The sequence below is a fragment of the Chelmon rostratus genome, chromosome 6 (assembly GCF_017976325.1).
Source record: "Chelmon rostratus isolate fCheRos1 chromosome 6, fCheRos1.pri, whole genome shotgun sequence".
Taxonomy (NCBI): domain Eukaryota; kingdom Metazoa; phylum Chordata; class Actinopteri; order Chaetodontiformes; family Chaetodontidae; genus Chelmon; species Chelmon rostratus.
The window spans coordinates 12285924-12307873 of NC_055663.1; the positions used below are offsets into that span (position 1 = coordinate 12285924).

Here is a 21950-nt window from a genome sequence, read left to right on the forward strand (position 1 = left end):
TCTCTCTCAATTGGAGCCTAAAGGAAAAGGAGAATTTGTGAGTTCGTATGCAGGTAGGCCTATATAAGCCTGCACACCTGTTCACCAGTTTTATATTAGTGAAATATGTGAAAAACATGGGGGCATGTCAAAATAATAATATATAATAATATCCAATATTTTGATCTGACAAAAATGTGATGAAATCACAGTGAAAGGAAATGTGCAGAGAAGACAAAAATAATTTTCAAGATATTAATCTGATGATGAACTTTTTTCTTTGTGGCTCATATTGGACTGAGAATGAAGGAGACTGTGAGCATGTCAGAGGTTTTGGATCACCACAGTCCCTTTTTGTGTCAAAATGCTTTTGTATGGAGAAAGCTCTCCTCCGTCTTCCTCTCTGATGGTCACATCTGTTCAGTCGCTCTTGCTGAATGAACAGGACTGCTTGCATTTGTTTAACTGATGTTCAGCCTGGTGTTACTGACTCAACAGTGCCTATGAAGCTGACTTTGTGGCCTATAAAAAAAGATAATTATTCATGTAAAAAAAAGGTTAACATCAACATTTATGCTCATTTGAATAAAAAGAATATACCCATATAACTGGAGTGTTGCCAGTAGTGTTTTTCTAACATCTGTTTGGCTTTATGAAGCAGTGGATATATTTTTCAGCTGAATCTGAAATGTCTTATTGTTTTGTAGATTTAGAAAATGTAAGGATTTGTTGTATATAACAGTGAGCGAGGCAGTGATGCTGCAGATCTGTCTGTACAGAAAAAAGCACAGTTGGGCAGCTTTCACACACAGACTCAGACTCTCTGGAGCCACTTACAGAATCTGCAGAAAAAAATACCTCTTAGTGAATGGATGGCACTTTTCACATCACTAAATGGGATCAGGACACGTTGTGGCTGCAGCTGCCTCACGTTTACATCCTCCAGTGTTTGAACAGTTGTTTCCTTGTGGTTTGCATGTTTTCTCTTTTTCTGTGTAATCCTCCTTCGACAGTTCAAGACATGCATGTGAATTGGAGAATTTAAACTAGTGGTAACTGTGTGGAGTGTCTGTTTCCCACCTAAAAAATGACCTTCATGACCCTGAACAGTATTATTCTTTTATGGAAAATGAACCCCGGCATATAATTTTTGTATTATTTGTAATTGGTATATTTTATTTATCCACTACAAATTTGCATTGGATAAAAGCTGTTAAAAAATATCAACCCGGTTTGAAACTTGAAATAATATATTTGTTATTTTAATCTCATGTTTTCAGATGCATCACTTTATTTTTCCATTAGCTCCATGCAAAGGAATTATAGATATGAGAAATATATTGTACTTGAATAAGTCTTATGGACTTATTTTAAAGCACATAACTATCTGTAAAAAACTGTTTTATGAACACCGTATAAGCAGTGTTTTGGTGATGTTAGAGATGAAACCCACTGATCTGGAAGCACACGTTTCTCACAGCTGACAGTGAGGTCCTCGTGCACACCCTGGACCACCAATCTTCCTCTGAAATCTTCAGCGGATATTGATATTGACACTCAGGTCAGGTGATTAAATCACAATAGTGGTTCGCCTTTCTTTTCTTTGCTCTTAACAGAGTTTCTGCATTCAAAGTCTTGGTTGTGAATCCTGCAGGATTTGGGAGAGACGCAACACAGAGGATCTATGTTCCAATAAATACAAACCTTGGCAGGGGTCGGAGGTCAAAGGTTACGGGACTGAGGTGCAATGACCCCAGCACAGCAGGACATTCTCTCTATAGAAATGTAATTCTTTCTGCAGTGTGGCCCTTGTGCTACTGGCCCAACCCCCCGCCGTGTTGTCACCACATGGAGAGAAGTAGAAGGACGACTTCAGAAAATGTAAACTGGAAAGTTCAGGGACGGCAACATGTCGGTAGTTATAAAGTCAACACGCTGTATTACAAACTAGGAAATCCACCTTAAATAATTGTATAAAAAACATTTTTTATCAATAACAACTGTCTTATAGTCACATACAGAAAATATGGAAAGAGCAGGATTTAAGAAATGAATATAATTCAAGACTTTTTCCAGTGTTTATATTAATTATGATCATAAAACAATGTGTTTAGCATTGTGTTAACATTTGGAGATATTTTGTGATTTGATTTGGTGGACTTTAACACAGAGAGAATAAAGAGATCGGGAGAAAGAAGACAATTTGACGAACATGAGTCACTGTTTTAAATTGTGAAATTATTTATGTAGCAACATTTTTTGCACATACACATCAGCTTCAACTGCAATAGTTTAACAGTCACCACAGATGGTTTCCAGTGCTTTTATTTACAGAAAAGTGACTAGACTTCATGTTACTGTACACTTTGATATTTTCCCTTTTTATAAATACCCATAGGGTAATAGGTCCTCAGTAGCTTTGAGTGCATTATAAAACACACAACCCTAGGTTAATGTGTCTTTTACTAACCATACAAAACAGAGAACAAAGTACCAATTGTAACATAGAAAATAAGAATACACCATGTTACAAAGTTACAGAAAATACATACTATATATATATATGTGTGTGTGTGTGTGTGTGTATGTATATATATATATGTATATATTGTCACAGGAAAACAGCAAAAAAGATTGCGACAGAATACACTCACACAGTTGTTTTTGAGTCACAGCATTCAACCATTAAAAAAACTATCAAAGATGAGGACACCTTAACACAATGATCAAGGTCTTTTTCGTGAGTTTATGTGATGTATGTTTTAGTCTTTGTGCCACTGTATGTAAATGGTATCCCAAAAGAACGTTAAGGCAGTACAGTTCATTCACATCCTGCAGCAAACAAATCTGCTGCGACGAGTCCAACGACAAGATGCTGCACAGTGCTGAGCAACAAGAGGAGACAGCGGTGTCACTGAGATTGTACTGGTGTCAGTAACGGCTTACAGCACCCTGATCCGTCAGTCACTGACAAAACCCACTGAGGTTTGGCGGGATGATCTGTGCGCTGACTTGTGAGACTGACGAGGAAAACTCTGGCAGAGGTGTACATTCCTTAAAACAAAGGCACAGCTTGGCAGCAGCATTGCACTCTTAAAATGATTTTGCTGCAAGTTTTGAATATCTATATGATTTGAATTGTATTTCTTCCTCCAGCAGTGAGCAAAGACATCAATTCTTGGATAAATTTCATTAAACCTCCACACAAATTACACCACAGTCATCAGAGCGATTGACATAATGAGTCTTTTCAAATTGTCGGTACATCCACACCATGATTCCTGTTACCTTGCATTGGTACGCTCCTCTCTCTGCTCTTCTCTTTTTGATGTACTTGATTGGAAGTGTTCAGAGACTTTGCATCCACCAGAGTAGCAGGCCTGGAGTTTGTGCACTTGTCTCCAAAGCAGTGTTTCCGGCTATTTCGCCCAGCCTGTGGTGGCCTCTCCGTTGATGTAGGCAAAACCGGGGAAATGCTGCGAGTGTTCGTACTCTGAGTTCCTGCGTGGGCCCAGGGGAGAGTACATGTCCCCAGAGGTGGCATAGCGAGATGAATGCATAGGTGGACTGGTGTAACAGCTGTTAGCTGGCGACACATCTGGCCACCGGGGGGCAACAGGTGCAGGGTGCAACCGAGGAGTGCTGCTCATCAAGCAAGGCTCCATTCGAGACATCTGGCCGTTGAGCTGGTACTGTGAAAGAGAAGACGAAGAGGAAAGATGTTAAGGTGATGCAAGCATAAAAGCAGAAAATATGGAGCAAATAGCTTAGCATAAATACAGGACAGACCTAACATGGCTCTGTCCCAGGGAAGACACAAACAGTAAACACCCACAAAACATTGTTTTAACACGTTTTTGAATTTAGTAGCAAGAACAGATGAAACAAAGAAGTTACAATGTGTTGATTAGTGAGTTTGGGAGGTGCTGGAAAGCAGACTCAGAGCCAGGCTAGATGTTTCCTCCTGTCTCCAGTCTTTATGCTAAAATGATTAGCTTAGCTACAGCTGCTAGCCGTAGCCTCTTTTTTCTTTTCTCAAGTAACTGTTGGCTAAAAAAAATACTTCCAAAAAAGTTAGGACGCTGTGTAACAGCAACAAAAGACTGGGAAAGTTGTGGAACGCTCCAAAAACACCTGTTTGGATCATTCCACAGGTAAACAGGTTGATTGGTGACAGGTGATAGTATCATGATTGACAGGCTCAGTTGATCACAAGCGAGGATGGAATGAGGTTCACCACATGATTGTATAAAAGATGTTACTACATGGACTCAGGAACACTTTGTAAAAAACGTTGTCTGTAAACATAGTTTGTTTGCAAATGACTGCATAATTTTATTTCCCAAAATGTCAAACTATTCCTTTAATGAAGGTCAAAATGTTGCCTTCTCCACAATGTTAGGAAACAATTGACATTTTCCTTGAGTTAAAAATGACTCAAAAACACAGTTCCGACTCACCATGAGTAACTTTATTAACATAAACTCGCCTCAGGTTTAAGAAAGCTGCCAGAACATCTAGAGAGGACATGACCTCAGCGTCCTCAAAGGTAGCTACAGCCCTGCTGGTATCATATTTGATGCTGTGTTAGGACTGTAGAGTTGGGTGTGAACTGACCCTGCCAATGGTAATTTCCTGTCAAGGGAAATTGCTTCCCAAGTTTTATCACAGTGAGTAAAATAGAAAATTAAGCCACTTAAGAAAATTAGTATCATCAGAAAAAGTAGTTTTCCTGTGTTATTTTTGTTGCCTATGGTGACCGAACTCAAACTAACTAAATCTGCCTGTTGACGAGAATATTTTGGACAGATGGGGATCCGACAAAGTTTTGTGTTCATCCCAGCTCCATCCCCACGCTCTCGAACAGACAAAGCACAGGCATTGTGCCCGATTTAAGCTGAGACAGGCTTAAAAAAAAAGTGGAAGTACGACCCTTTTCCCTCTTCTCACTAAATATAAACACGACAGTCGATTCCATTATAAGGGATCACGGCATGGAAAAAGACAGTCAGCGCAGGTCAGAGAGCAGAACAGACAGGCTCAGCTGCCTCTTGTTCACAAGCAGAAAAGAGACCATTGAATAACAATATTTTAATAAACGCCCCCTTGCCCTGCTCTGTGGCTACTGGCTCAAACAGATGAAGAGACTATTGAGAGCTGGAAAGAGGGGTAACAGAGCAGGGCCCCTCTTGGCCCCGGCCAAGCCACCTTTCACTGTCTCCTTCCGCTGTGAGGAGTGGGTGATCGGGGACTTTTAGAAACACTGCCACCGCTGAGGCCCAGCTGATCTCCTCCCACTATAAAGGCAGTGGAGGCTGGAGGGCCCTTGACAGGAAATTACCATCAAAAGAGTTAACTCACACCAGTCACTGCACGAGCTGTAACATCAGCGACTCCATCTCATCCCAATAACCTTTTTACATTGTGTTTTAATCTTCAGTCTTCCATTTACTCTCTTTAACAGAAAGTTCACATTGTCTGTTAACAGCTACATATTCTATCTTCTGCTACTTGTTTTACTTCGTGTAAATAGCCAACATAGCACGGTTCCATACTGCTGTGTATTGTGGATGCATACAGTTTACCCATATTCACACACATTATTGCAGACATCATATTTTTGTCCTTTGACTAATGTGACACTGAGTCTCATCCCTTTCTGTGGACATCAGCACAGTCTGCAGCTTTCACTGGAATGTGACACTTGCATACTACTTAAATACAATTTTGACATACACTACATACACTTCAGACTTTGATTTCACTTCATTTCAGAGGGAAATATTAAACTTTTTACTCTACGGCATTTACCTGACAATTAGCTACTTTGCAGATTAAGATTTTACATACAGAATATATGATTTCATAAAATATATTAAACTGCTATAGATTAAATAGATACAGATAGATAGATATATAGATTAAAACAGTATGTAACAGTGTGTTGTCCACCTCAACTACAACTGCAACTTCATGATACACCTCATATGTTACGTATGAATAATAAAAACACATAAAAGATAACACTGAAATGGCTCACTGTGCATAATGGATGGTCTTATTTTTGAATGTTTAGGTCAGTTTTGCTGATAATACGTCTGTCCTATGAACGGAGGACTTTTCTTGTCGTATTTTCAGACAGTGGTATTACTAATTTTACTCTTTTAGATGTGAGGGTTTTGTTTTAGTTTTTATTAGCAAAGCATACACAGCAGTATATCCTGTGCTGTATGTTATCTGTCAAGCCCGAGTTTTACTTATTATTTATATTATTTTACTCGATTACATTTAAAGAAACAATGCCTATCCCAAGTTCCTTAAGGGATTCAAAAGGATTCAAATTTGATGAGTAAATTGATTTCTGATTTAAACCCACTTGCTGCTGAACCCCAGTTCTTGGGTAGTTGGGACTGACCTGTGCAGACGACCGGTGGTAGGCGGAGTAGTGGAGTGGGGATGGGATCGCCGGCTCATGGGCCAGACTGGGATACTGGCTCTGGATGGAGTGAGGATGCTGGTTGGTGTAGCTGCCATAGTTGTAGCTACCAGTATACCTAGAATGAATTGAGCAAAATTCATTCAAGAAATCCTCCAAAAAAATTCAAATGTTTCCAAAATGCCTTGAAAATGAAACTTAATACTAAAATCAGAATTACCCATGCTCCTCTCTGTGGGTGTAGACTGGCATCCGGTGGGTGGAGGACGGAGGTGGGACTGGAGCGCTGCTCCTCATACAGGACAGCTGTTGTCCAGCCTCTGGAGTGGAGCCGCCTGCTGTTGTCACTGTGTATGTAAGGGACCAGGTATATGACTGAACAGCGCCTGGTAGACACATATATGGACACAGAGACAAATGTGTTGGCGTAAAGGAACTATGTGCGGCGAGATCTCTGCTTATTTCCGATGTTTGTGTGTGTGTGTGACAGCGAGGCCTGACTCACCTGTGGTGGAGGTGACTCCGGTGTACTCCGGAGACACAGCTGCTGTCGGGGAGCTGGCCGAGGAAACGCCCACAGAATGGACTGAGCGAGCGGGGGAGTAGGCTCCTGGAGACGGGGAGGTGGGGGTGGTTTCTGTCAGCATGAATTCCTCCTCTCTCTCTGCTGAGGGTGTCAGGAGAGGACAGACCATTAGACAACTGGGATAGCATGTCAACTCAAATCTGCATTTACTTTGAAAGGGTTGAAGTCTTTGTGAGTCGTACCTGATTGTGTACAACACATATATGAGGCCAACGCATGTGTGCTGTGCGCACACGATAAGGTGAACATATCTGCCTGATATAAAAACAGCAAGGAAATATTCCAGTGGACGTTTCCAATCATATTATGCAAACTGACAGCTGTTTATAGACTTATTATACTGCCTCTAAAAGGTTTGGATGGAGGCATGCTTCAAACATACTGTACATGATGATGCAGAGAAGTGACGCGCTGACTAAGCTATAATGGTAAAGTCCTGGACCAATAAGAGTAAAAACCCTCAGCAGAGCATTACACACACAAAAGTGAACTCATCTTATGCTGCCAAAAGTCTCATGACAGAAGTTTGATGTTGCAAGCTGTAAAGTAAATACACTTCTATACTATGTTTTGTTGAGAGCACAGAGGGAGCATCAAAGAGAAGCCTGTTCGTTTTTAAAATAAATGATGCAAATCCTCAAAATTCAGGAGCTGGAACATTGGGGAATGTTTGGTATTTTTTCTAGAAAAAGCACTTCAATGATTAAAAGAAATAACAGCATATTTGCAGCTGTCCTGTCATTGACTTTTGGTTAGATCAGGGATGCATCAACTGATTTTTTCAGTCCTGATACCGACACCCGGGCTTTGGGTATCGACCCATATAGACGGTTATCTGATCCAATACAAGCATGCAATTAAGAAGCTGTATGCCTCACTGTGTGAAAGAGACCAGGATCATCCTTTTGGTTTAAGTCAACATCAGACTTGACTTAAAAATTTTTTAAACAGTTTTTCCAACTTTGAGAAAACAAAATCTAACAGAGAAATACATCAACAGAAATTAATTGAACTGTTACATATTAAAATAATGACACCCAATACCCGATCCAGCTATTTGAGCCAGTATCGGACTGATATCCCACATGAGTATCGGTGCATCTCTTGGTTAGACCTCCAGGTAGGGGTCTCACCTGTGCTGCCCTCTCCCTTCATGGCCCTCATGAGGTCGTTGGCTCTCTCCTGGCAGTGCAGGGACTCCAGCAGGTAAAGCACATAGTCATCAAACATGAGGTGGATCAGATGGAAGGACCCTGCGCACAGATAGACAGCAGGAGTTTTATACGGAGAGGAAAGTCTTATCTGTACAAAACACTCTGAGGTTATACGGAAATCATTGTGTGCTGAAAAGTGACTGATTTACATGGTGAGAGTAAGATGCAGCTGAATGGAAAAAAACCCCAAAGGCTCTTCATGCTTCAGGAACATAAATGATGAAGACCATTAAGACTGAAGCATTTCTAAAAGCATCCGAGTGATGACATCACATCCTGTGGACTGACAGGACGGCCGCTGTTATCAAAAAGAAGTGAGCCAGATTTTTTCCGTGTACCGAGTCAGTGCCAGAAATATGTCAGCTGACCCCGGGGTCGTGCGGAAGATGAGACCTTGGCATGTGAGGGAGTGTCACAATTGTGTCATTGTGCCGGTCGCTGCCGCCGCCGTGCGCATAATAAACACTTGTGGCTATTCAAGGGAGCGGGGTGTAATACTGACCGGTCATAAAATGGAAAAGACAGGCGCACACATCGGGAGAGGGGAGGGACGGCTTTTGTTAATTAGCTGTTTGTGCACAGAGACCTGCTTTATCAAAACACTGCAACCAGCTGTGTCTTTGATATTCACAGACAGGCCCAAAGGACACAAGTGGAGGAAAGACAAGCCATTTTCTTTTCTTTCATTTTTACAACTCTTCACTTACTGCTAACCTTGGCTGTGCACAACAAGCAATTAAAGCAACCATTTTAGTTGTTTCTCCTCTCTCCTTATTTCAGACTTGGGATTCAAACAGTCAAGGAATTTTATAAATGTAGACCAGCTTTGGCCATCAGTGGTAACACAGACATACAACCCCCTTCCTTAAAAAGACGGGACTCTTAATTAAAACGTAAATAAAAACAAAATGTCAGTCATTTGCAAACAAACAGTGTTTACAGACAACAGTTTTATAAAGTGTTCCTGAGCCCATGATCCTGTATACAGTCATGTGTTCACAAAGTGGTGAACCTCGCTCCATCCTCGCTGTGAGCGACTGAGCCTTTCAATCATGATACTATCACCTGTCACCAATGAACCTGTTTACCTGTAGAATGTCCCAAACAGGTGTTTTTGGATCATTCCACAACTTTCTCAGTCTTTAGTTGCTCTTGTAGAAACAGGCAGGTTTAATGTTCTCCTTTGTTTGTGTGATCTGATATAATGAGATTCAGTCAAATTCATGGTCTATAGTTTTTAGTGAAAAGTCTTTTTCTGATGAGTTCTTCTGGATGGATGATTGTAAAAGCCTGAGTTGTGCTTGAGGACGGGAGGGGTTACTGAGGCAGCGACAGAAGACAAAGCTCTTTGTTTTAAATGTAGTAGTTGTGTTTTTGTCTGACAAACGTTTCACCACTGCAACAGTGTTTCTGGTATCTTATAAACCTGCGGGGGGTGGGGCCTTGCATGTGCGTGACATAGCTTTTTTTGCATGCTCAAGAAGCACCGTCAAAGTTTTGTATTTCCTGTCTGCTGCATTAAGGAATGATGACAGAGCGTTAGCGGCTCACCAAAGCTGGGCGCGCTGTGGAGGGTCATATCCCGGATGACTCTGGTCCCGAAACACGACCACATCAGCAGGAACTGTTGGGCCACCTTCTTCAGGCACCCGGGCCTCTTGCCTGCCACCTAGAGAGAACATTTCCATGAGAAAAGAGGGGGAAGGGTTGGGATGCCGGGGTAGAATTAACCCCTAGGTCCGCATTGGGGCTTAACCCTCAGGAACGAAAAACATGTCAACAAGTCAACTATTTAATTTGCCCCCAGGGACACGCCTTCCTATTGAACTATTGTCTGGGCAGTCCAAGACGTTGCCAGGGAGACCGAATTTTACAAGCCCATATCTGGCACATAATGGACGCAAATGGGAAGCTTGAAGACATCATTAACTGGGAGGATTGCAACGTAAGTGCCTCTGTGTAAGAAAGACATGCAGAGACGAGTGGCTTCCAGCCGCAGGTGTCTGTTTAAGGGCCAAATAATCAGACTTCTGCTGCGCAAACACTTCAGATGTTTAGCTGAAATGACTTCTCGGCTTCAAACGAGGAAAATATCTAAACCTCATCTGTGTCACATCAACAGAGGACACCACTACTACTACTTTATGCAAAAACGCTGAGTCAGACCGGGCTTAAACACCAGTGAGAAAGATTTTGCTACTGACCTTGACGACACAGCGGTCCACCATGGAGTCAAGCCACTCGATGTACGCCTCGATTGGAGACTGCTCCTCCAATAGACGGTCAAACTCCTGATACACTGTGACAGGAGGGAGAACGTCGGGTTACATAACATTTCACATCACTTCACATAAATATTTAGATGCAAGCGGCATCTTTACGCAGCAAGTTCTACGCATCTGTGACCTCTGACCCCGTCAGGACTGATTCAGAGGCGTGAGGCTGGTGTGAATTGGTGATGCTCTGCAGGGTGTTTCAGAGGAGAGTGAACTTGTTTAACCTCTTGGTCTCCATCATTAATGCTTTGACTCTGCTGGTCGTGGGAATGACTGTCCCTCTGTGTGCTGTTTGTGTGGAGGTAGAGTGCAATTCTCTGTCTGTGTTAAAGTGGGATCATCTTAAATGCATGGACCTACAGTGGATAATAAGCTGCCTGTGCTCCTCTTGTGAGTCCTCCATGGTGTAAAGTGTCTGCTTGGTGATGCTGTTCAAGTCCACATTCCTCCAGTCCTCCAGCATTTGAAAGGTGATGTCGGCGCTGTTTATCACAGTCCGCGACGCCTGGGGACAGATAAATCAACATTATTACTTACACAGGCATACCCATATCACTTATCAGCTGTGTTTGTTCATATGGATTTTATTAAAAAACATGGCAGGCACCTGACATAGATGGTTTAAGGATGTTTGTCGCTTTAGGATCTGAGAAAATCTCCTGGATACTGGAAACAAAAAAGGAGAAAATACATGGTAAATCCTGTGCCATAATTTGGATTTTCTGTGTTTAAAATATAAATATCAAGATGATAAGATGTGGACTTTATACTTACATTCAAATTTGATATTCCTCAGGTTTTCTGGAAGGTCGTGAAGTGCTATTTTTAGCCACTCATCGAGCTGTTTGGCAAATTTTCGAATAACCTGAGTCAAACTGTGAGGGCGAGGGAAAACAGGTCATAATTTCATTTAATTACAGCAACTAGAAATAATTATTTTCATTATGTGCTGCTTATTCTCTTAAAGAATAAATCAAATTTTTGGTCTAAAAAAATTTTAAAAAAAAAAAAAAAAAAAAAAAAAAAAAAGTCCAAGCGGGAAAAAAAAGATTTTCATCTTAAAGACCTCAATCTGATGACGATGAATGAGATGTGGTGAAAAGCTACAGAAAAAGCTACAGTAAGTGGACCTTGAGTCAAAATGCTGTTTCCAAGCTTCAGCCTTTAAAGTACATGGTGTTATTAATAAGACAAAAAACTTGCAAGGCAGCCTAATGTTTGTTAAACATCTTAATTCACTGAACTAAAACATAAAGTGGCATTACTGTTAATGCAGCATCTTTAATTTGCACAAATACAAATGAACCTTTGTTACTAAGTCAGAGCAGTGAAACTACCATCCTGTCCCGTTTCAGTAGAGTGAGGGTTACAACATGTACTCACCTATCAGGCAGTGCTTGCAGGACGGTGGGCATCAGGACCCCAGAGATGGCCTTGTAGAGGATGGAGTCACAAACGCCCACTATGTTCACCACTGTGGGGGAGCCGAGGACGGGCAGCATGTGGGGCGGCATGCCCTGCCAGAAGTGCAGCAAGAAGCTTTGGACCTGAAACCACCACACACACCACGATATTCAGCATCACAGGAAATAAAAGGTCAGCAACGTACAATCAAGCTTTTTGCTGGAACACTTTGATGTGTAAAATGGTTTAAAACAGAAGAAACGTTGCCTCATCAAAGTTGGCTCGAATAACAGTGTCCAGTATCCTCTGACAGTGTGTTCTGTACATCATGATGAAGGTTGACACCTGTGGGCAACAACAGAGTATTAATCTCACTGCATCACAAACTTAATGGCTTTTCTCTCTCTTTGGTGCGAAAACAAGAAAATAAATCTTGTACAAAGCATGCAAAGCAATAAATACATGTTACAGGTCTAGGCTGGAGCGGAGTAATATAAAACAAGCTTTAGAGATCAGCAAAACGCAAACCATTTAAAATCATGGCCCCTCTTTAAAAGCTGGACAGCTAGTGCCTGTCCTTTGTCCAATGCTAGATCTTATTATCTCCCCCAAAAGATTAAGAGTTAGTGAGGAGCCAGCATATAAATCTTCAAGGTCCTTCTCTAAATGCAAACCCAGTGAAGGTCCCGGGGCAGATAAAAGGCTGGAGCCAGAGGGGGCGCAAAGACGGTGAGATGGCAGGGAGAGGTGGGAGGAGGGGGCCGTAAGGATGGACTTTTAAAACTCCTGTTTACCCTCTCTTCTGGCAGGCTTGCAGGCAAATTTAGGTCTTTGACATTTGGAAACTCTGGCAGGAGCGTCCCCAGTTTGGAGCGCGGTGAATACGCCACTGTCTGCTTCGTGACCTCTTTCTTGCCCGTCTCGTTCACCCACGCCGCTCCCTTCTTGGAGTACATCACGTCATAATACTGAGAGGTCTCCTTCACCGCTATGCCGTAGTAGTGGTACCTGAGGAGAATTTTTTTCTGTTTATTACAAGCAGGATTATTATAGGCTATTGAAAACTGTGAAAGTAAAACCTGGAATGAAAAACAACTAATTTAATAAAAATCTAAAGATACATATATGTCTTTCCAATTAAATTTTTTGTTAGAATTTCTTATAAATTTGACGAAAAAAAGCTTCTCTCTGTATTGAATCTAATCAAAATGTGTACGTAGTCTACAGTTTGCAGAGCTTTACTAAATTCTTTGTATCAGGTAAAAAAAAATGTAGATTTCCAGTAAAATAGGAGAAGAAATGTACTTTTTTCATAAAAATTTAGAAAGAGTGAGCCATGCAAGTAGTTAGTGCTTAGACCAAACCAACTTACTTAGACTGCCCTCTTGTCCCCAGTCTTCTGGTTGTTAACGCTGGAAACTGTTGCCTTATGATCTGTTCATTGTGGGAGAGAAAAAGTTGTCAGTGTGCTGCAACTACAGATACATCAAATTCATCTCAGCCTCTGGCAGCAAAATAAAGAGAAAAAGAAAAGCAAGTGGGAACAGGTGACACAAGGAACCAAATTACATCTTCATAAAATATCAACCTGTGCGTATTTTTCACTTAGTGGGAAAAAAAAATGTATAACCGGTTGGGGGGTTCTTCTAATGCACAGGAAGCACAGAATACGTTACTTGTCAGAAATACTGCATTTGTACAGTATCTTCAGCTCTTTATGAGAAAGTGTTTAATAAAGTTTGTCAGGAGACCAACAGGAAAGTCTCATAGCTGTGTCCACAGGGAGGTCTGTGAGGGTGAAAAAAGCTTTGAGAGCCATCCATTTATGACATCCAGGGGTATTACTTTTTTCCCCCCTATATCAACAGTCTCCCCTCATCTGTCCTCCCACCCATCCTCTCTCCTTCTCACTCTCTTTCTCTTCTCCACTCCCTCCTTCTTCCTTTCCTCTCTTTTTGTCCAAAGAGATTGGCTGCTTGGTCCAGCTCCTGGTGCAGAAACTTTAGCAAACAGTGTAGCTCTCCATTGTGTGGGATGAAAAAAGAGGCCAAGCTGTGAAGTTTCTGTCAGGCCCCGCTTGATAAATGAGCAGACAGGGAGGCAGTCCGGGCCCTCTCTCATTTTTTTGTCCTGAATCAATGAAGCCTTCCTAAAGGACACCCCACACTGCTCCAGCCACTGATCTAACATTCCGCAACATCTCACCCTTCCAAATTTCCTTTAATTACACATTAATCCAGGCCCCTTCTCTTTTTCAATATCTTCCGACAGGAGCTGCGGAGGGGCGGGGGCGGGCTGGGTTGGGGGTTGGGGCCAGAATCCAGAGTACAGGGGATGGCTGGGGGTAGGAAGGCTGAGGAACTTCTTGGGGTTGTGGGAACAGACGAAAGCACATCTCCTTTGGCTCTGGATTATGTGTTCAGTGAGCGACCGCAGAGCTTTGCTGCTTCACACTGAGCTGCAGTTGATATTACTTCAACAGCAGCCAGAGCTGCAGCACAAAACCAACCCAGGCATGAAATGGTCAGACCGATGCTGACTTAGTGTGTGAGATTAATGCCTTCATGGAGGCTGCAGCATCCGAATGTTGTTTTGTAACTTCTTCTGCTGAGTCACTTTGGTTACTTTTCACTTACAGCTCACGTATGAACACATATTAAAAGCTCGAACAGCAGACAATTCTGTGCCACCTTTGTGAACCGCTCGACTGCACATCATCTGCTTTGTTAATCAAACATTTTAAACAGAGGCATGGACTACAGATGTTACCGAGCTTTGATTGTTTTCAAGACGTTTAAAGATCATTTTGAGTTAAACTGGATGCGGGTGGGGACGATGAGATGCTAGACTGTTGAACCTTCATATCCACTGAGGATTAAATCTTACCTTTCCAAAGCTGGCTGCGTTCACAGGCTGCGTGTCATGCTTTTCACTGAAGTCTAGGTAATGCATGTACAGGGCACTTCGGGGGATACACACACCTTCGGCTATCTCATAGTTCTCCTCTAGCCTGTGAATGATGATGGGAGTTATCCGAGTTATTGAATGTAGAAGTTTGAGCATTGTTGATATGAATGAGATGAAATGAGAGAACCACAACTTCAAACAGGCTTCTTATGACCGCTGCGTTTCTGCTAAAAATTGAGAAAAATGTGCAGTGATTTACTGTAAGTGTTTAATGAAATAATATACAATAATATGATGTTAAAACTGTAAAGTGCACATTTAATTACTGAAGAGGGGATATTAATAAATAGACATGCATACGTGTGTACCAGATTTATCCATTAGAACTTATTCCTATCTGTAGTATCTGGATGAGATAAAATGTACAACAGTCCAAACAGAAAACTGAATAAAAGCCCGGTCATATAACATCAAACAACATTAGCTTTATGCATATTAAGGCAGCTTCGAATCTGCACAATCACAGCACGTAATCACATCATGCAGCACGCACTATAAAGCATCTACACACACATTTAACACTGCAGTTAGCACCAAACAGCAACTGTCTCATACACCCCAACAGGACTGAATGTTCATGTATTATAATTAGCAGAAACTAAACATGGCAGCCCAGATATCACTGATCTCAGAGATATTAGGCCGGCATCAGATGCTCCTGTGTCCAAATGATAATGTTGACGTCTTGGTGACAGGAATGTTTTTTCATTTTGACCTGTTTTGAGTTCCTGCATATAAATGGTAACATTGTTTTTTTTGCTTTTTGTTTTTTATTGAAGCCTCACATGATTGTGTGTATCTGGTTTAAATATATTTGTTAGAAAAAAATTCCCAGCACTGATTTACAACTTAAAAGCCTCAGCAAATGGATTCCTGATGCACATCCGGCTTGTTGTGTAGCTGTATTACTGATGTGGACTGAAATGCATCCACTCACTTGAATGAGTAAGGGCTGGTGGTACCCAATTAGAAGCAAAACACAACTCTTTGGCTGTCTCTGGTCGTCAGTGTCTTCTGTGTCTGCTGGATTTGTATGTATCTAACTAACACTTCAGCCAGACTCTGGATTGGTTCATTTTTATCTGTCCAACATGTTCCTCTCAAGTATGCTTTGAAATACCTTTTCCTCCCATGCTCCTAGCTTTTGAGGAGTCCCACAGGGGTCTACACTGGGTCCCCTTTTATTTACCATCTGCATGCTAGCCAATATTGATGTTTATTGCTAAAAGGATGATGAGTATTTGCATGCCCCGATAAAGCTTGTTGCTATCATTGTGTCTTTTATTTATTTATTTCTCTACTGAAATAAAAAACTGGCTGTCCAAAAACTGAAACGTTTTGTAATAGTTTTTAGCTATTTTATATAGATTATATTTGCTTTTTGTTATTTGTTTTGACCATAAAGCACTGTGTAACTTTGTGTTTTAAGGTGCTATATAAACACTTGATAATCCATTAGTTTATCAGTGCTGTGATGCTTTAAGATTGTTTTCGAGTATTTATGCCCCCTAAAGATGGAACAAATTAAGCATGACTTCACTCGTTTTTATCATTTATGGCATTGAAATTTTTTTCATTTATTTATTTTTATTGTGACCAATAACTAATGTACTTCTTCTTACCATGTAAAAAAGTTCTAGAAACTAATAATAAATAAATAAAATTCAAACATCAGATGAGGCAGTGAGAAAAAAGTATCCTGCGGAAATAGTGGCAGCCATATTTGGAAATGAATGTATTAAAGAATAACTTTCGTTTTTTACAACCTGGACCTTATTTGTAGCATTAAATAAATGAGCCCGTGGTGGCATGTTATCAACATCCAGCGTCTCTAGACAACTACCTCTGACGTGGATGATGTCATTACCAAACGCCGGGCGCTGCAAGCAGCCAGCCACAACACAACTGACTCTGCGGCGGTTGGCTACGAATACGCAATAACGAACCATAGCTGTGCCACACTACAGCTAAACTGGCGGGCTCAGAGGGGAATAGCACCAGCATATCATAAAAAAAATATTGGAATATGAACAAGTTTCGCCGCAGATTATGCGTTATATAGAGGCTGCGCATGGGTGCCCCGAGTACTTGCATTATACGGATATACGCGCCGCTCCTCTGAGGCTAAATTCTTCAAAACGACTCCAAATGTCACCAAAGTTGTCTGGGTGAGTAAATGGTCGTATTTAATGCTAGAAATAAGGTCCAGGTTGTAAAAAAACTAAAGTTATCCTTTAACTGCAGCCTTACAAATGTCTGGAACAACTCCTTCACCTCTACTACTACGACTGCTACGTTTAATCATTCTTGTGACGATCCTCAGCCGTTAAACATTCAACAGATGAAACCCTGCGCAGTTTGTACCAGGTCACTTCTCTGATGGTCAGAATAGGAAACTGATGTTTAAAGGAGTAACATATTGATTCCAAACAGGTAAGTTCAGAGTCTGGACTGGTCTTATGGAATACACATGGCTACTGTAAGAGCCTGGCCTGGTGTTTGAAGAGCCACAACTGCATTGTTTCATCGGGCCACTGGAGACGATCTGTTTGACCTGACTCAACATTTTCTTTCACTCAGAAAGCTGAAAACTGTCTCCTGAATTACAGTCATTGTTTTATGAATAAATGCATTTTCAATACTGTTGAATTCACTAATTTCTATTCTGTATTGTTGTGATGTAAATGTATAAACCTCATTTTAGTGAGTGGTCAAACAATCCTGTGATCAAATGCAAGCATAGAGGTTCTGTTTACTGTTACTGTAGCATCCTGATGAAATCAAAGTAAAATTTATATTATAAATAAATTTCACTTTATCTGAGAAAAAAAAAAAAAAAAAAAAGCTCACTACGCACAGTGCAGCAAGGCTAATTACATCAGCATTTATGCCTATAATGCTTCTCTTTAAAAAGGTACATTGACCCAGCTCATGTTCCTCACAGTGGGTTTCAGCCCCCCACGGTGCAGGTTAAATCATTATAAATATTAATTTAAGCCCATGTGCATGTTTGAATGTTTTTAAGCAAAGAGTGTCATTGGTCACGGGGATGTGCAACAGGCAGGCATATAAGATAGAGGCATGTGTGGGGTTTTGTATTCTCCACATGCAGAGGATGCAAAAGTGTTGCAGGCCGAAGCTGCTCCTCTTTTTCTATTGTTGAGTCCACAAATAACAACAAATTAATCTGTGACAAAAATAAAACATAAAGTCTTATTTGACCGGATTGACCAGATCAGATGCAAATTAAGACTTGAAAAAAAAAAAAAAAATTCTACATTCTCCTTCTTGTTCTTACTTAAAGTACAAAATTTGTTTAACATGTACAAATAAAGGAAAAAAAAAACATTTCAAAAAGCTGGACGTCTGTGTTTGTTGTCCAGCGGCACACGATGTAAATCTTATCTCTCCTGAACTAATAAGGCCAGAAAAGACACCAGCGTACAGAGAAACTGGCGTTCATAGTATCATCTGTGTGTGTGTTGTGTAAAAATACTGAAATTAATGTAATTTTGATATCTAACACGACAGAAAATGATGAAGGAAATCCTGCAGACTTTACCAGACCAGGATAAAAAAAACTGTTATGTGTTTATCATTTTAAACCTTGCTAAACAATATTACACTGAACATTTAACATTAATGTGTGATGTTGGTGAGTGGAAGCTTAAGGTAAAATATGAATTCCTTTTGCATTAATTCACAATATTTGCTGTTTGACACAAAAATGTGGGAGTTTTTTCTTTCTTTTTTAATTTTCTCACTTTTCTTTCACTTATTTTTACACATGACAAAACGAAAAAAAAAAAGTTAACAACTTACCATTCCAGAGTAGCTGGTGTTGAATGTGGTTTTGAGGCTCTGTTGTTTTCTTTTTCTTCATCTGCAACATTCAACACATTTGGGGCTTCAGGGCAAAATTAAGTTGTTCAGGTAAAATCACAAACATGGCTCCAAAGACAGCTTATATGACTGACACGATTATGTGCAAAACATGCACTTTTAGAAACTGTCTTCCTGTGCAGACATGGATAAAAGACGTTCATTGTTCTGGACACTAACAATACGATTACTGAATGAGGTCCAAGAGCAGTTAACAGTCTGTGGTTTTAGTGTAACAGTGTTCGTGCTGCTTACGTTCATCGTTGGACATGTTCCCCAGAGACGTGTGACTGGAGTATCTCTTGCTCTCACTCTCGTTGAGGCATCGTTCAATCCAGCTCTCTAAAAAAAAGGCATGATGGACCACGGGTCACAAACTGTGACGCTAACATGGCACCTCTCAGTGCAACAATTTTATCTTGTTCGGTGACAATGAAATGAGGAATCTGGTCAAAGGAATATGATTTTTAAAGATGTAACAGTTGGCCTTTTAATTCCCATTTGGCTGAAACAGTTTTATAGCAGTTTTGGTGTATTTCTTTTTATTTTTGTATACATTTTCTTTGAAACTGAAACTGTCAATCTAAAAACTCCCTTTCTTGAGTAAACTTATTTTGTCCTGCACTTCCTGCAGAATACAGCCAAAGCTGTATCTACATAAACAGTGCAAATCACTGCCTATACAGGGCACTTTAAATGTCACTAATGTGACAGGGCGAGCTGACAACAATCGATTGTATGGGCAGCGGTGCAGCCATGGCTCTATTTGAGATGTTTTCACCAGGACGGCAGGAATCCAGCATTGTTCCCAGGAGACTACGAGCGTACACACTTGCTTAAAAGGGCCTGTGCACATTACTGAAGCAGTCTGCTGGAATAGAAGCCATTGTCCTGTTTTAATTTCTACTTAGAAATAGCTCCACTGGTGTGCTTTCTGTGACCGAGCAGCAGCAAAACACCAAAGCTTTCATGTCGGAGCAGCCTGATGAGTGGAGTGGAAATCCATTTTAAAAGCTTGCGTTTTTTGTTTTTTTTTTTCAAGAAGAGTATTCAGCATTTGATAAATGTCATTAAGAAGGAAATTGTACATGAGTAATATTCTTGTTTATTTGAGTGCAACAAGATTTTCATTTATCTCCTACAATGATAAGATATCATTTCTTCTATCCCAGCCACTTGTACTTAACTGAATCCTAAAATAGAGCAATAAAAAGTACAATATTTCCCATTAACTGTGGTGAATAACAAAGTGGAGAAGTGCTGTGTGTTCTTTTCCTTCAGAGCACACAGTACCAAAACAAAAGTATTTAACGGTTCAATTTTTAACAAATAAAAACTAAATATAAATATTTTTTTGAAATCTTTTTTTCTGCATGTGAGCTGACAACGATCACCATAGCAGCTGTTGCTAGGACAGAGTGCTGGCAGGACGACCTGTTGGTGCAGACCGTGGGGGGATTCAGAGGAGGTCACAGATATTCAAAAGTTTTCGAAGTTTACGCTCGATGAGGAATCTACACCTCGATGTTCGGCACGTGCTGATAGAAAAGGTCAGACTGGAGTTTAGAGTCCCGTCATTGCAGCACAGGAGCAGAAACTGTGAACTTGCGGCCTCCGAATACAAGTTTTTACTTCCTGTCCTACAGAAATATATTCACTACAAGATTTTACTGTAATAGTCTTAACGGCTGTGTTTATGCTTATCACCACCTTTGACATCACTTCTTGATTACTAGCACATGCCAATTATAACGCCTGTTACCCATTGAAAAAAACCTCCTGTACATTTGCATTTTAACTTTGAATACAACAATATCGGCCTTCTGACATGTCTCATCATTTACCAGCAGCATTTGCTTCTGTCTCCCTCAAACAAAACAAACAAACAACAACAAAAAGCTTGGAAATGAAAAAGAGAATCCACTGAAGTGGAGCTAATTCTCCACAGAGGCTCAGACCTCAAGCTTCATTTGCCACAGGAACAGATAAGTTGGGGATCTAAATAATTGGATTAAATTTGATCAGCAAGTGAAACGGATGTTCACTCATTTATCAACACACATTCAGGGCTAAACTACTCAACACTGCGCCAGCAAATTACAAATGTAATTTTCTTTAGAGTAAATTATTTAGAAATGCTTTGATTTAAGTTTGGTTCCCATTAATCACATTTACTAATTCTAATAAACTGAGCTGCTTCTCAGCAGATAAGAAACCGTTACATAATTTGTTTTATTTCAAATTCTTGTAATCAGACATAAATCATTGTTTCTGAAAAACTAATAATGTGCTCACTTCTGCCAGATTAGGTTTAAAAAAGGGAATTTACTGATTAATTCTCAGTAAAATCAGAAGCTGAAAAGCCAAAAAATCCCAACAACTTTACAGCGTAGCATGATGTGCACTTGCTGTTTTCATTTCTCCATTGCGATTGATGAATTAAGATTTTTTTTAATTGGTTTAACTGAAAAGACTGAAAACAAACAGGAGATTTAAGGGCTATTTCCCTGCTTTCTGTGACTTTGCTTCAGTCAGTGGAAGACTGTGTCTGACAACAATAACAGCACCACTCAAAAATGCGTGTCACCAAACATACTCATTCATAAATAACCCCAGAAATCACAAAATTAAATAAGTGACAAAAAAGGCTAAAATCAACAGCAACGAGCATCCCAACGCTTCCTCTGAGAGACTACAGAGAAAGTTTGAGACTTCCAGAAGAGCAGCAGCAGCTCACACAGTGTTCTTAAACAGAAGCTGGTTTTCTCAACACAATCCACACGAAGTGAGCAGAGTTAAGCAGGACTGACCTGTGGAATCCATATCAGGCTCCTCCAGCAGCCCGCAATGCATCCTCTTCCCATCAACGACACTGGCTCCTCCAAGAAAATGGCTTAGTGCACGTTTCCCCCTCCTCAGCGGCTCTCCCCTCGTCTCGCTCTGTGTTTCCGTGACCACTGCCCGTCACAGGAGATGTTGAGGATCTGAGGTTCGCCCAGAGAGGGGTGGTGTTGGCGGAGGAGAGGGGGGAGGTGGGAATAAGGGAGGAAAGGGGGGTAGAGACTCCAGAAATCCAGCGGGGGGAAAGCCAGACCCGTCAAAATGTTTGCTGATGTTTCATGGGAAAGGGGCTGATTTTATAGGAGCCCTGATGGGGACATGTCATTGATAGGCTTGGAAGGCTGATGAATGGCCCCAAGTCAGAT

At 40.8% G+C, this 21950-nt stretch overlaps 1 protein-coding gene across 1 annotated transcript; it reads right to left on the reverse strand.

Moving 5' to 3' along the window:
• Positions 1-2607: 2607 nt before the first annotated feature.
• rfx4 (regulatory factor X, 4) lies at positions 2608-21597 on the reverse strand. The gene is made up of 18 exons (XM_041939202.1): positions 21555-21597; positions 19000-19086; positions 18685-18745; positions 14782-14905; positions 13268-13329; positions 12690-12903; positions 12163-12240; positions 11875-12038; positions 11266-11366; positions 11099-11157; positions 10852-10996; positions 10420-10514; positions 9767-9884; positions 8135-8254; positions 6921-7082; positions 6636-6801; positions 6395-6533; positions 2608-3671 (listed from the first exon to the last, which is right to left on the reverse strand). Exons 1-18 carry the CDS (start codon positions 21595-21597, stop codon positions 3399-3401), a joined length of 2211 nt encoding a protein of 736 aa, XP_041795136.1. The 3' UTR covers positions 2608-3398.
• Between the last annotated feature and the right edge of the window lie 353 nt (positions 21598-21950).

What these genes read in the sequence shown, in the direction of transcription:
- rfx4 (XM_041939202.1), bottom strand. Translation starts at nt 21,597, where the DNA reads ATGCATTGCGGGCTGCTGGAGGAGCCTGATATGGATTCCACAG. An exon ending in TTCGAGCCAACTTTGATGAG is followed by an intron (nt 12,039 to 12,162) that starts GCAACGTTTCTT and finishes TGGTGGTTTCAG; the next exon opens with GTCCAAAGCTTCTTGCTGCA. An exon ending in GAAGGGAGAGGGCAGCACAG is followed by an intron (nt 7,083 to 8,134) that starts GTGAGACCCCTA and finishes TGACACCCTCAG; the next exon opens with CAGAGAGAGAGGAGGAATTC.